Raw genomic sequence first — 15,971 nt, 5'->3', positions numbered from 1 at the left:
GGGGCACCCAGGCCCACCCAACAGATGCTGCTATGGGAAAAACCTTCCAGCTGCTGTGCACGCAGTTCGCGCATACCTAATTAGAACTGACATGAGCAAGCACTCGAAGAAGAAGGTGTATTATTCCAATTTAAGTATCTTAAGCCAAATCCAATTTCAGCGAAGAGAGAAAAAAACACTGTTCCAGTCCACAGGACAAAAGGCCATCTCTACATCTGACAACAAAACTACTAATGGGACTTTCTGACCAGGCAGAATTTGGAGATATTTAATATGCTTCTTATGTTATCAGCCACAAACTTTTTACAAAATCAACTTTAAACATATAATTTTCAAGCCTGGTAGCTAGTACTTAGCCAAAAATTCTTTATTCTTTTCCTGTGTACTGGTGATATGAAGGTGGTCATCATATTTGGTGAAAGCAGTTTAGATTTTTGAGTGTCATTATATATTTTCTAATTCAGAAACAAGTGTATTTTTAACTGTTTAAAAACAAAATTCTAATGTTAAACTATCAAGAATAAATTTGTATGGCTTCATATATTTTATCTTGAGTATCAGACATGTCATATAGAAATTTAGGGTTGATTTTAGGTAAATCAATTAAAAAAATCTTAAATGGTTTGTGAGTTTACTTAGTTTTCTGAAGGGTAATATATTTTGTTGTCTTTATAGAATTCTAAACCAACATGCCTAGTGGTAATTTTTTGGTGACTCTGATCAGATTTTAGATAGTTAATCCTGAATTTTTACACATTTTTTAAATGTCACAGGCTAGTCATCACTCAGATTTTTCCACCTTTATTGCAATGTTGTTTACTGAGTTGATTCTCAGTGTTTTCAATTGTACTATAAGTGTTAATTTAGCTTTACTGTTACATAATTGTCAATACATTCTTTGTACTCCAACTCTTGTGACCATTTTTAGTATAGATTTCTTGCTGATGTAATTCTTCTTCCTCAATATTTTTATTGAAATAAATCTTGACAGAACTTAAATGCCCTCAGGCAACTGATCTGAGGGTATCTCATTTATTTTGATGTGAGATATCAAGGGAAGCATTCTACTCTATATTCATTAATAGTGGTGGTATTTTTTGTTTGCAGTATATCTTTTTGAAAATGAGGCTTAAGACTGAGATTTTTTCAGAATACTTAAGATACTCATCTCACATTGCAGTCAATGGGGATTGGCACCTAACTCTCTTGGGTCCCTCTGAAAATTCTAACCTAAATCTTAATTTATTTGACCTATCTGTATTGAAATTTTTGGATATTTGCATATACTAGTGTACCACATATTGGGACCTATGTGTGCAACAGGAATTACAAGCAGGAGATCTTCTGAGGCTAAAAACATATGTAAACAAGAATAGGATTCAAAAGAGGGAGAGTAAAAGGTCGGGGACACTTTGTCTTGTGTATAACAGCACAAAGAAACCTCAAAGCAGTTGTAGAGGCTATGGGAGGCTCACCCCAGTACTCTGTGTGTGTGTGTAGATTCTCCGGTGGTGGAGAACTGATCAAGGCCACTTCCCTCCTTGTAGCTGGCGCAGTGATCACGGATTGGAGAAAGTGTGTGGACAGAGATTGCTAGCAGTTTTATCAGCTACAATGAGGGGAGTGACCTTCATCAGCCTGATGCAAAGGTGGGCCAGAATCTGGGGAGCTCAAAAGGGAGCCTTTACCAGTTTGTACATGCCATTGTGTTAACTGCCTTAAAAATGCAGGCATGCAACTGCACATACCAATCTTGGGCTTCTCCTTCTGAAAAATTGTCTCTAAATCCCTTTGTATTTTCAAACACTGACTCTTGGCTCCCAAAACTCACAAGACTGGTGCGGTCTAGCTGTGGAGTGCAACTTATACTTTGAGATGACAAGTTTTCACATGGTGGGGATAAAGGAGGTGGTAGTTTGCCCCCAAGAACACTGCATTGTTGCCATTCTTTTCCACACAAATCAGAAGTAGGTTCATGGTAAGAAGGAGCTACAGGTCTCAGAAGATAGGTAATAAAAGTGTGGAAGTGAAGCAGAACAAATAGATGGGAGTCAAATTCTGCCCTCAATTCTCTGCAATCCCACTGAAATCAGAGTGTCTGCTCTAGTGTAAATGAGGGCAGGAATTAGCCCAAGTACGGCATGCAATTCACCATATTCTTCTGAACTACTGAGCCTAACTAAAGAATGGATTCATACCTGGAGACTTGAAACTCCTCAGCTGAGATGGGGTGTCATGAATCTCCAACTTCCAGTCACCTGCTGCTTTTTCACCCCAGCAATGAGTAGTCATGAACTCCCAGTTTTTAAAACCTTCTGTGGAATGATCAAATAACCTAAGATAAAGCAATAAAGTATTACTACATATACAGAAGAACTAGAAAATAAACCCTTGCCTTCATCAGTGATCCTCAGTTCTCATGTGTGCCCACTCACAAACGAAGTATATTTAAACTAATTAGTGTATGTAATCTAAGCATTTATACTGAATTTATCACCATGGTTTTGCTGCACCTATTTCAAACATATCTGATGTGACCATTCTGTATATAACAAGTCAATGGGAGAGGGAGGACAATTTTTCTATATGCTGTTGCTTCATATAATGCAAGAGAGAATGAGAGTTTATTTACTGCAAATTAAAATTGCCAGTGCAATTTAATAAAATTCACATCCTGAAAAAGTACACACTGAACACAACTACCTTTCCTTTGTTCTAAAAGTGTGACCCAGATACAAACATCATTTTTTAAGTGGAAAGTTTTCTTTTTTCCAGTTTTGGGTTGAAATACTGAACAGGGGGTTAAGAAAATAAGAAATACTAGGTGAGCAATACAATATGAGTAGCTGGGGCCAGGAGAGATTCAGTACTCATGATGCTTGTGAATGAAACAAAAGTAACTGAGACATTGGTATATCAAACTTCAAATGATTTAAGTATTGCTATTTTCAAAGGTTTGACAGAGTCTAGTTTTGCTTGAATGCAGAGACTGATTGGCATATGATGATTTCGTCTTACTAACAGTTTTACAGTAATCTTATTACTTAGGACTTGGATGAAGAGGTTAGAGCTTGGGTCTGAAATACAGTGTGTTTTAGTAGGGAGGACCCAGTTTAGAGTCTGCAATCTGATGCTGAGCAGCGGGGAGGTCTGGCCCAAGATTTTATTGCCTAAAACTGGAATTTATTAATGAGATTTTGAAAAGACACAAGAGAGCATGCCTTTTTGTTCAGTGTTAACAGCATGTTGCCTGGTGCCCCAAAGCTGTTGATGAGAGATTCATTGGAGTAGAGACTGCTGCCTTATAAATGGTACAGTTCAGCTTTGGAAGAATATATACAATTTCAGATCTCTCCCTCCCTTTCCCGGAAACACATACATACAGCCAGATTCACAAATGCTGTGTTTAGCTATATATTTTTGTTCACACTCTTTATGTATGGAGATTCCATGGCTCACATCTGTGCTTAAGTATATTTCATAAAATTAGATTTGTACACTAGCTGACTACTGGCATAGCACCATTGTTGATTCAATGGATTTACCACAATTTTCTCTTAGAGAAAAACCTATTCATACAAATGTCTAAAAAAACCCAAACAAACCAAGCAAACCTTTAAATCACTTGACTCTTGTAGTTTCTAAGTGTATTTTCAGCCTCTTTTTTTTTAAAAAGTTGTGAATACAATGTGCAAAAACTGTGAATTCTAGCACTGTTACTTTGTGCAAAGTACTGTTAAAAGATGTTCCAGGCACACAAAAGAAGGCTTTCTTTCCTCTTGAGAACCTCACTCATTTCACAGAGATAGGTCCTAAACCTGTAAGGCCTCCATTCCCCTAACTTTCCTGGAGTTTAAAAGAAACAATGTGTGCAGGGAGCATGCAGGATTTGGCCAAAACTTTTCCTTCTCCAGTTTGTGTAAATTTCATCCTTCTGTCATACTTATTTGTATCTGAATATCTGATAACATTCAATGAAGAATATATACTTTAAAATAAAACTACATTCTCATTCTTGACTGGGTCAGATTTTTTTTAGTGCAATTCCACTGATGCATAGAATTTGTACTAGCAGAGAATTTGGCCCATTCTGTGTGATTATCAGTTTAGTTTTCTGAGTACAGCAGATTTTGCAAACAAATGTTTGCTAGTATAGCATACACCATGTACTGCAGTGATCTAGATTACCTATCCCGACATCATTCCATACACACATACTGGATAGGTTCAATTTAAATGATTGCAAAAGTTGTTTTCAACAGACTTAATATAGTTGCCAAGCAATATTGTGCTGATTTTTACAGTAACTCAGTAAACAACTCATACTATCACAGTATATTATTTTTAAACAGTGTGTAAGTCAGTCAAGGCAGCAATAGTCTTCTCTACTGTTATGGCAGCTAAATTACATAGCATTATATAAATACCATGTAATTATTTTTAAAATTCTATATTTATTGGGATTTAAGTCACATACATTTCACAGAGACATGTCACAGATATTTACTGCCTATTTTTAACAAGGACTAGTACAAGATTTCCCATAGCATTTGTGTTTTAGAGAAGGTTATAATCTACGATTCAACCTTGTCCTGAGATACGTTTTCAGTCACCTCAGATGTTTGGTCTTCATATTGTTTGCTTATTTAAATTCTATCCAAAATGTGGTATTTAAAAATGCCATTAGATTTTTACTCTTATCTAAAACTACAGTCACTTTTGGGTGCAAAAATGGCACTTTGTCCCAGATGTGCAATAATATCTCTAATTAAAATTTACTACAGAATTCTGCATTAATGCTGTAAGCAGTCAAGTTTTGGATCATTATTGGGGAATAGTTTAGTACTGTTTCTATGGCATGGGCTAGTTTTTGGAATGAACAGATTACCAATCTCCTATTGGAAAAGTACAGTACTTATCAAATAGGGGTTTAAATGGTATTTTTCTATTTCATCCTTACCTGTTCTTAAAAATGAACACACTGTCAATGAGCCACAGGAAAACATCGCAAGATGTTGAAGAAAAAGTGGGCCAGTGAAGAAAAAGTGTTTGCAAGGAGTAAAATGGTGAGTTTGAGTTTGTAAAAGGCTGAATTCATTCATAGACCCAGCGATGCATGTGCTATATGTGCTCTCCTGTATGAGCATTTTTATGCTAATCTGCATATTTACTAGGGTATTTTACATAAAGGAGAGTGTAGGTGATATACCAAGATGTCCATTTCTTTCTCATAAAAGGGTGGTAAGCACTGAAGCATATATCTAAATTGACAGAAACATTTACCAGAAAGTTAGGATGAACTTTTCTCTCACACAAAAAGAAATCATAAAACTGAGTGGAATTTTTTTTTATGGGCATTGAGTCATTAAAACCCAGCTCATACTTTTTCATGTGTCAGGTGGATTCAGTTACTAGGTCAATACTTCATACTAAGGGTATATTTATGAATAGTTTACAAAGAATTAGTAAATGATTAATAAGTGTTTTAATGAATGGCTAATCAACTGTTATGGATTATTGCAGAGTCCAATAGTTCAATGGGTGGCTTATAGCCACATACAACAACAATAGATGTGCTTATAACCACTATAACACCTCTACTCATGCCTGTAACATACATCTAACATTAACTAATCACTCATGAACCTATAAACTATTTGCTAATGTAATATAAAGTGGGATCAGTTGCCTAAGTACCCATGTGAACCTTGGTGATACCAATATGGCCAAGATAGGTTGGATACGGCAGTCCTGACTTTCTGTACTAAGAGATGGAGCATCTATGTGCTGAAAAGGAACATGTCCAGTACTAAATTATTTTTAAACTGAAAAATAATGGGTCTCTTTGAGAAATTATATAATATACATATGTGTAGGTGTGTACTGTACATGAATATATATTCACACACACACACGTACATACGTAGAAAGTACACTCAAATAATTATTTCCTTAAAACAAGATCATCTTGTTGAAATGTGCAGGTCACTCCTTCTACAACCCTCACCACTAACAATTGTATCTCCTCTCCATTTAACAGCATAATGAGAAACCGAAATATTCATCTCTAATTTAAATTTTAGAAATAGAGGCAGGTGGGTATCCACTTTCAGTCACATTCCACAACTGGGAACATAGGGTTAGCCCCTCACAGTTACATCTACAAGATCTTCATAGATGAAAATAGTTTAGATTTTTAGTAAACGGCTCACAACTGATAAATGCAAAAACCAAAAGCAACAATAAGAACAACAAAACCCAAGAACCCAAAGAGAAAAACAGCAAGCCGTAGTTAACTTGAGTTTACAAACTGAAACCCCCTCCTGTCTATAACAGAAGACGGATCTGGGGGCTAGACTTTGGTGAGTACCATCACAATCAGACATCAAGACAAGACAAATAAAAAAGGTAAATTTATAAATATAGGTTTGTATTACTCTGGTCCTTTTTTATCCTTGAAATTCCAGTGCATGTGATAGACGACAATACACTATATACTGAATTCACTGTTTCAAGAGTCAGGAAATGTACACACGCCCAAACGATTGATGAGTGGGGCTGAGGGCAGTTGGAGATGGGGGACAATTTGTCCTCTACTGCAGAGCTCTTTGTTTATGATGTACTCCAGCCCTTCTAAATTAGCAACTTGACAAATAAGTGATCCCTGCATGCTGGGCTAATGGGGCACAAGACTTAAGCTGAACTAGTATTTTTAACATTGCAGAGTGCCTTCTTGAGCTTTGCACCTGCAGATGATTGGGTAAAGTCCTTTGAACAGCAGTTCTCCACAGGGGCTCCCGCAACTGCCTGTCAGCTGGGAGAAGTAACTGTTGAGGAACTCCAGACAGCCGAAACCAACTTAATCAAAGCAGTCAACCAGTTCCTACCACCTATTTGCATTACAGTATGAAGAAAACAAATCCTCCTAAGAAGTGGTCTGGCAGCAGATAGGCACTCTGAAAGCCTTCTCGCCTATATCTGTTAAGTTAAAGGGATTTTCCATAAGAAAGTAGGTGATTATATCTTCCCTCTGTAAAGGCATTGCTTTCTATAGTTCTTACCCCCAGAAGTTCATCTCTTACATTTATTCATTAAAGCTAATTTATGAGGCAAAATGGAACTCAAGCACAGTTTGATCTGAAATGTGAGCATGCCATCTCGGCTCATAGGATGGTTGCATGTACAACAGAAAAGATATAACGACATTGAAGGAAAAAGGCCTGACTACAGCCACCCTCATCTTGATATAGAGAACTTGCCCACAGATTCTAGAGGTACCAGCATGCAGTGGTCCATCTTCATTGGACCAGACGTGTGAGGACTTGAGGTTCCACTAGCTGCACCAGGTATTATTTGTGCTAAAGGTTGTTTGTTTAAAAAACACACTTTTTTTATCTAATTTGCTGAAAATCTTCAGAAGCCCCTGGTGCAGGTCCATGAATGAACACAGCACCATAATACAGACATGTTTCAGGCACAGGAAAGCTGGTGGGGGAGACAGGCACAAGGCAGTACATCAAGTAGGTCAAATTCATCCCTGGTGAATCTCCATTGAAGTCAATGCTATTATACCAGGAACGAACTGGGCCCAGTGATCCCAAGGCTACATTCATCTTAAGCAGATGAGACAAGTCTGTGTGGAGGGGGCAAAATCTTTCAGAACTATCCCCTGATATCACAAAGTTTAATTCAGCTCCTTTCTTTCTTCCTAATTTATTGAAAACACCATTTACTGGGGCATTCAGATAGATCATAAATTTGACCCCATTCCCACCTGTTCCACTTTTCAGGATGAATCCAGCTTCAACTAAAATTAATTTGAAACAAAAATTAAATGAAGTATTGAGTGTTAAAAGGAGATAGATTGCTACAGGTAGACTAGTACTGCGAGGAACACAAAATTTCCCTGTACTAATCCAGCAGTAATCTCAGGCCTGATCTAAAAAGCCTGCATTTTTATAGAGGTAGGATATATTGAATTTCATCCTTCTTACAAGCTCATCTTTGGCATCTCCGAAGACTGGGTTTAGAATAACAGGGAGGATGGTGCCACTTGCTTCCTCACAAAGAACTGAATTTGGCCCTCCAGTGTCCGGTGGAAAGATCAAAAGAAAATCTTTCCCCCACTATTTTAAATGTATTTATTTCTGATGCTATTTTTCTGTCTCTAGCATTACTAACATTCCCAGTGCTCCTGAACTTATTTATTTTCCATCTGTTGTCTGCCTGCTGGAAACAATTCTAATGCATTGCACAAGATTTTTTCTCCTGTCAGTTACAGCAAGAGAAGCACACAAAGTCTTTTTTTGGGGGGGAGGGGGAGGGGTGGAGAGGGGGCAGCAAGGCCAGTGCTGACAGACACAGCAAAGCAGCAAGTGCAGGACTTCGAAGAAATTGGGGGTGGGAGGCAACTGTATGGAGAAGAAGGAATGGCACAATGTCCATTCAGCAAGAGAGAAGGGCAGGGACAAAGCTAAAGGAGGCAGTGCAAAATAGCAGCCTGGGGATGGGAGATAATTATTCCAGATGCTGGTTCATCCTCATGGGCTGGGTGATTGTATTCTTTTGTTTCTCGTGTATTTGATGGCAGTACTGTAGGGTCACTCTAGTTCAGGGGTGAGCAACCTTTCAGAAGTGGTGTGCCGAGTCTTCATTTATTCACTCTAATTTAAGGTTCCACATGCCAGTAATACATTTCAACATTTTCAGAAGGTCTCTTTCTATAAGTCTTTAATATATAACTGAACTATTGTTGTATGTAAAGTAAATAAGGTTTTAAAAATGTTTAAGACGCTTCATTTAAAATTAAATTAAAATGCAGAGGCCCCCGGACCGGTGGCCAGGACCTAGGCAGTGTGAGTGCCACTGAAAATCAGCTCACATGTTGCCTTCGGCACGTGTGCCATAGGTTGCCTATCCCTGCATTGCCTATCCCTAGTTGTTAGTGGATAGGGGTTCTGGGTGCTGTGGCTCAACATCAAAAGTGGGGTTGTCCTCTCCACTTCTTTTTAATTTACCTCGAAAATGTAACACTTTATGAAGTATTTCCAGAATAGATTTTAATATGTTAATGACAGATGGGACAGTCCAGAAATCTAAACAGTCCTATATAAAGAGAGGGCTTCCTCTTCCATTTCTAATCACCGACAATTTTTATTAAGTGATATTGCAAGTGACACCAGACAGGGCTGGCTCTAGCCATTTCGCCGCCCCAAGCATGGTGGCACGCCGCGGGGGGTGCTCTGCTGCTCGAGGGTCCCGTGGCTCCGGTGGATCTCCCGCAGGCATCCCTGCGGAGGGTCCGCTGGTCCCGCGGCTCCGGTGGACCTCCCGCAGGCGTGCCTGTGGATGCTCCACCGGAGCCGCTGGACCGGCGGACCCTCCGCAGGGACGCCTGTGGGAGGTCCACCGGAGCCGCCTGCCACCCTCCCGGCAACTGGCAGAGCGCCCCCCGTGGCATGCCGCCCCAAGCATGCACTTGGTGTGCTGGGGCCTGGAGCTGGCCCTGACACCAGATTACAGGATCTCATATTTAGTCAGAGAGGAGTTTTTGGCAGAGGATTTTATTAACAAAATTTACTGACGTCAAAGATTTCATTAGAGGAAAAGATAGCAATGGAAAGCACATCCTCTTGTTGTTGGGAAGTGGTACTATGAATGTCATTGAGATGTAAGCAGATGAAGATAAGGGTCTGGAATTTTGCCACCGTATGGTTAAAAGGCATTCAGCTACGTAGTTCTAACAGGCAGCAGCTGTTTTAAATGTAAAGGATGCAATGTAAACAAAGCGGTGACTTTGGTGGGAGATAAGTGAGCCCATGGCATACTAGCCCCTCTCTGTGTTCTTTCCATCTAGATGGTCCTCTGTGGCCTCTTGATTTGAGTGTGTATTGGGACAAGCCTTGGTCTCTCAAAACTATTCTGTGTGAGTTGCCAAATCCACTGGACAATTGTTTTGAAAAGGGGATTCTGTTCTGCTTTGGTCCAAATGTAGTTATTATGACTAGCTGAGCATCAGCCTCACCCCAGCCTGCACTCTCTGAGCCTATATTTTCTTCTTTTGCAGTACATCCAATTTAATCATGTTTAGCACTTTCCAAACAGCAAAGCAGATGTTCCCTGTAATGCAGTTTTTGAAGAATGCACAAGAAGCTGAAGCCAGTGACAGTGTAATCCACCAAATGCCTATGAAGGAATCCATAGCGCCTCTGACTAACAAGTTTTTTTCCTGACATCATTTTAGGGGATGCCAACATTAAGAACAAAATATTCAGGGGAAAAAAAACAACAGATATTGTCTGGGGAATCTACTCATTAGTGCAACAGAAACTATGCAGTGACTCTTCTTCTAGATCTGGTGGATAAGAGTGGCACACATGTAAAATGTACATCTGCACTTCTAAGATATTTCACCAGTAAACTGTTTCAAATTAAAACCAGATGAGTAATGGTGAAGCAATGAGATTTTTCCTGGGTTCAGTAAAACAGCTGGTATTGCTGCTATTAATCATGTCTGTGTGCATGTAAAGGTCTTGTAAGTCTGAGAAAAGTGTCTCAGTCAGGTAGCAGCAATGTATGGCAGCCTCTGTCTCTAGAAAACCCCCCAAATGATTTGCTGCTGAGGCATCCTTGTATTACCTGTGAACTTGCATGGATTTATTCTGGCACACCTATGACTATCTTAGGGAAAAACAAGCATTGCTTCTCTTTGTCCTAACTAAAGCTGTTAAATAATAACAAAAACAACTCTTTCCTGTATGACAAAATGACATTTAAAAATACACATTTGAATCACTAATATGCACTGTCCCTAAATTGTACGGTTTATTCTTTGCCGATTAAAAGAAAATAAACAAGCCTTCCCATAATCTGAAAACACTGTATCCACCCACTTTTGAACTCTACTGTAAGGAAAGGATTGTTAGGGGCTGTAGTTCATTTGCCAGTCCTGGCTTCCCCAAAATACACATATTATTTGTTATTAGAATCCTAGAGCTGTGAACTGATGTTAACTGAATCTGACTGGCAAGCTAATATATTTCAGAAGCCTGCCAGAGAAAGGGATTTTTGGTGTGTCTGTGTGTGATAATATTTGCTCTTTCATGAATAATTTGTTTCTGGAAAAGGGCTGAACATAAAAGGCCTTTCAATCTTTGTTTTGAGGGTAGCATTCAGATAACAGTGCAGGATGAGAAGCAGCCTCACATTTCCATGCTTTATATATATATATATCTTTTGCATCATTTCTGTTTCACTTGCAAGCTCAGAAAATGACTGCCTTTTAAGGAGCAAGGGCTACAAATAGGATGATTGCATTAAATTCTGTACCTTTTCCACATACCAATCATCACAAGAGGTGAGCTGTGAACACTGGAATGTCTTTATCTCCCACCGGTAATGAGTCAGCTGCAACACATGAAAGGCTGGATCCTAAAGTGAGCTCTAGTAAAACCCAGGGATTTATATCAACTTATTTTATTTGGATATATTTATTTGGACTGTTTTAAAAATTTTCATCTTGAAGCTTTCATGGAAGAACCACTGCAGAAAAACAGGATAGAAGAGTAAAGAGAGCCTCCTCCAAGCAGAAAATCAAACCAATTGTCTAGATGGATAGAATCTGTCTCTGTACAGGTCAACAAAGAAGAAGGTTCTGTATGGCACATGTACCTGTCAATGTTATTTCTAAGGCATTGATAATGATGGTATCGCAACACTGGAAATACTGTGAAGAAGCTAAAAATTCAGAACCAATGGTGATTTCCTTCTCTATTCCATGTGTGAACTTATATGCTTGAAGGATTTTTAAAAAAGTATTTATGGGCATCACTCCTGGGGAAAGATTTTAGTGAGAAGATGGGTCTTACACGTCAAGCTGAACAAAACCATGTTTGGAGTTAATCTATCTCTTCTATCAAGGAACTCCACAGCATCTGTTCTGCCACTACGAATGCTCTGTTGCCCAGGTCAAAGAGTTGACCCCTGGTTCTTTATAGCTGTGTTGTCCCTCAGCTGTCTTGGAAGACCAGGACTTCTGAGGCCGTCTCTGAAGTAGCCAGGTTCCAATTTGTTAAAGGCTTTGCAGATAATGATTGGGACTTCACATTTTTTTCTGAAATGAATGAGGACCTGATGGAGTTCACAAAGCACAGGTGTGATGTGCTAGTTTTGGTTGTTGTTGCTAAGGCAACATGCTGCACTAAATTCAGCCTTTGTGCGATAGCTGCATTCAACGCTATGAAGAACTACAGCAGACTAATGTGGTGAGTCACCAGGCAAAAGTGTTGATTATCCTTGCATGAGAAGAAAGGGCACATTTTTCTGGCCAGCTGGAGATGCAAGAAAGCATTCCTTGCCACTGTGGCTATTTTCATGGCTGGGACTAGCAAGGAGTTTGAGGAGGCCCCTGAGGTGCTACTCCATTTTGAAAATCTGTGATCTGATGAGATTCCCTGGACCATTGATTGGTAGTTAAAGTTTTGGTGAGGATAAGGTACTAGCAGGGTCTCTAAAGAGTGTCTCCTTCCTACTGACATTATTCATGAGCTGGGTTTAAGACAACTGCTCTTCTTCCATCTGTTGATGGATGCTGAGGGTAAGTGATAGTGATACACATCACTTCTAGGCATTGGGGCATCCTGGTGGTGGAGGAGCTGCCTCAGAGAATGAGACACTCTGTCGGATCTGGATAAGATGTCTCCCAGTTTCTCTAAGCAGTTTCATGCAGAGCTGAAAGAGGAAGGGAGAGAGACTGAGCCTTGTGGATCGCTGCATGATAAAGGCCTAGTAATCAGGTGTCCATCACAACTCTATGGAAACAGTGAGATAGGAATGTGGGTCCACTTGAGAGATGCCCATTAAAAAATCTCATATGAGTGTCAACAATTTTTTATGATCAACAGTGCCATGCCCACTCATAACAATAACCATGTTTTCTTTCTTATTCTGTCAAGAGCCTTTTGTGGCTGGAGGAGACCACTTCTATATACTCTGGCAGAAGGAAAAATGGAAGGGGAATTGATGAGAAAAATAATTACAGAGGAATTAGGCCATTTTGTTCTATGTTTATTATTTGGGAGGAAGTGTTAAGGAAGGAGGGATGAACAATTATGTATTAATTGTCTATAGAAGACTTTCCCCCATTCAGCTACCCTCCTATAACACTCAGACGATCAACATTTCCTTTGCTTCTGTGCTGAGCTCACAGCTGGGAGGGGTTCTGTCAAAAAACTCTGCTTCCTGCAGTAAAGATGTCACTCTATAACAGCTTTGCTCTAGTCTAGTCCTATACTGATGCAGTAATGACTACAGTCCTCACAGTTAATTACTACTTCATTTCCCTCATCCCTCCAACTTCCCTCCTCAAAGTAATTAGGTGCCTATGACTGTTAACACACTGACAAAAATTATTTGATTCCTCTCTATGTAAGCTACAATCTCACCCCAGCTCTGAGCTCTGACTGGAGTGCAAAGTTGCATAGGGTTACTGTACCTGTTAGCCAAGAGCTGTGACTTTGTTCCAGAAGGAGAGGTTAGGAAAATTGCCAAGTCTCCACGCCGAGGATGGGTGATAGTGATGCGCACAACCACATGCTCCAAGTAGATCACATGGTGGTTAGAATTATCTGAACAGCCAGTGGCTTTGTATACTGAGTGGACCTGGCTGTCGGGCCGTATTGTTCTGTAACATAAACATATACCAACAACAAAGTTGTTTCAGGCTAGCTCTCTGGAGAATGGAACCAAATCATCCTTGTATGACATTTATTGGTCAGTCAGACTACTATTTTTTAGTTTAAAAAATAAAACTTTAGCATTATCTTAGTTACTTACCAGGCATCTCAGTTAGCATAATCTTAGTGGCCAGCTGAGATTTGCTGATGGCATCAGAGAATGTCACAGGATTACAGTTTGTTAATTCACAGAAATGCCTGGCTCCATGGTTGTTGCTTAAATAATTTTGGCTACTATGTATTAGATAGTGAATATCATTAACAAGCAGTAGATCAGATCCTCATCTGGTATAAACTAGCATAGCTTCCCGGAAGTGTGCCAATTTTCGGCAGCTGAGGATCTAGCCCATGAAATACATCTATCATTTTTGAAGTAGACCTGAAGACTGATATTTTCTGTGTAGCCATAGAACAGGCTGGGCACATACAGTGAGAAAACAAACTTCCCCCAGGCTGCGGGGCTTGACTAGATGAGCTCTCGATGTCCCTTCCAGCCCTACAGTTCTATGATGTATCAAGGGCAGGATAACTTTCATATGGGCAAATCAAAGAGAGCACAAGGAAAAGTATATTGTATCAATTCCTCTACATGTAAATATAGGAACCAGTGATTCTAATGTGTATTACTTGGCTTGGTGATCCGTGCTTTCCACACACACATGCTGTTGAGGGACTGTTGTCCATTTTTCTGCTTCCATCACCATAGCTTCAGCATCCATCAGTCCAAATCCATATAAGTGGCTCACTGTCAGATGTAAACAGAATGGTTACAATCACAACATAGCACATTGCTGTTTGGCTAACAGAATGGCATCATTAGTCACTGCAGTCATCAGCTAAAGGCTATTGCTTCATTTCCTCTGCTTCATTCCTTTTGCTCAGGAGCCAAGAGCTATTCTGGCAATAAGGGCTATACCTACTTTGCACAAAATAGAACATATAGCAGCTGTTCAGATCTTCATTGCAGACATGGCCAATGGAGACTACAGATCCCAGCATGCATTGCTTCATCAAGGACTGTACCCCAGACACTCTAAAACTCCATGGAATGCAACTGCCTTACAGACTGCCTTTTGGTCACCTGCTTTAATTCAACCCAGTCCTTTACCATGAACCTGCAAACAAATGTTAGAAGGTGGAAGGAGGCAGAAATGTGATATCTCTGATTATTCAAATATCTCACAACCGCAACTACAGACACATTCTGAAGGTGGCTGACTCACTGGGCTTTTGCAATTTACACAGGGCCAGACTGTGGCATTTAGATGCTGGTACAATCCCTTCCTTGTTTCCTTGTGCACAGTGGGAGTGTGGATGTTGTCTCATTCTCTCTCAGTTGGTGCAGTATGTTCCTCCTGTGCAGCTGGCCAACTCTTCCCTCCATTCTTGGGGTAGTTTGTGCAAGGAGGGAGAAATCCCTATACTTCTCCAACCCCAGGGGCTAAAGTCATCCCTGGCCCTTGAACAGGGTGCAAAGCAGAAGAGGGGGATAGCTCCTTGCTCCATTCCCTCTGCACACCCGCACAGAACCAGAGACAATGAAGTCAATAGAGCAGTTATGACTGTGGACGCCTCATATCTCTAACACTAGCAGTTTTAAAGTGGAAAAACCATCATGCAGCAGACTGTTCACAGTAAACAATTCCCTTTCTGGGAGAAATTCAATTTCCTGTCATATCTAATAATTAAGTTCAACATCTCAGAAGGCAGCTTAAAAATGCTATCTTTCCTAATTTTAGGTGAATCAGTAATTGAACCCAGATGCATAAAAGATATGGAGGCCATGAAATGTGTGACAGATTTTCTCCCCTGCCCTGCAAGCTTTCACTTTTGACATTTTAAAGTGATAGTCCTGTGAATATGAACTTGATCCCGTTGTCTAAGGCATGTCAATTATGTCACATACCTGCTCTTGAAGGGTAGAAAGTTACTTTTTTTAAAATAAAGAACATAAAATGTTTAGTACTTAAAAGGGCTTAGTAATAAGCAGCTTCATGGCTTGTACTGAAAGTTTCACTCACTGACCTGTTAATCACTTGCGAATTTTTTTTAGTTCTAATCAAAACAGGAGCTTGCAAGTGGATGTTGATTAATTAGAAGGGACTGCAAACATCAGTGACCATCTGTTACAGCTGCTACAAATCTATATCTTTGGTAGATTTCTTGGGTAGAGGCAGTGGAAGGAGAAGAGTATGGGAGTGAGCACTTTTAAATCACAACATTGTATTGATAAATCAG

At 39.8% G+C, this 15,971-nt stretch overlaps 1 protein-coding gene across 4 annotated transcripts in view; it reads right to left on the bottom strand.

The window, feature by feature from the left end:
* The window catches only part of PCSK5 (proprotein convertase subtilisin/kexin type 5), a 300,518-nt gene that overhangs the window by 81,915 nt on the left and 202,632 nt on the right, over positions 1–15,971 (bottom strand). For all 4 annotated transcript variants that reach the window (XM_050944093.1, XM_050944095.1, XM_050944094.1 and 1 more), the window contains 3 exons: positions 14,361–14,478; positions 13,493–13,681; positions 2,199–2,335 (listed from right to left, as the gene is read on the bottom strand). In XM_050944093.1, coding sequence (XP_050800050.1) covers positions 2,199–2,335; positions 13,493–13,681; positions 14,361–14,478 — 444 coding nt within the window. The remainder of the gene's footprint in view (positions 1–2,198; positions 2,336–13,492; positions 13,682–14,360; positions 14,479–15,971) is intronic.

The sequence above is a fragment of the Gopherus flavomarginatus genome, chromosome 3, assembly GCF_025201925.1.
Source record: "Gopherus flavomarginatus isolate rGopFla2 chromosome 3, rGopFla2.mat.asm, whole genome shotgun sequence".
Taxonomy (NCBI): Eukaryota; Metazoa; Chordata; order Testudines; family Testudinidae; genus Gopherus; species Gopherus flavomarginatus.
Note: the sequence above shows the minus strand (reverse complement) of the source record. Positions and strands in the feature narration are given on the sequence as shown.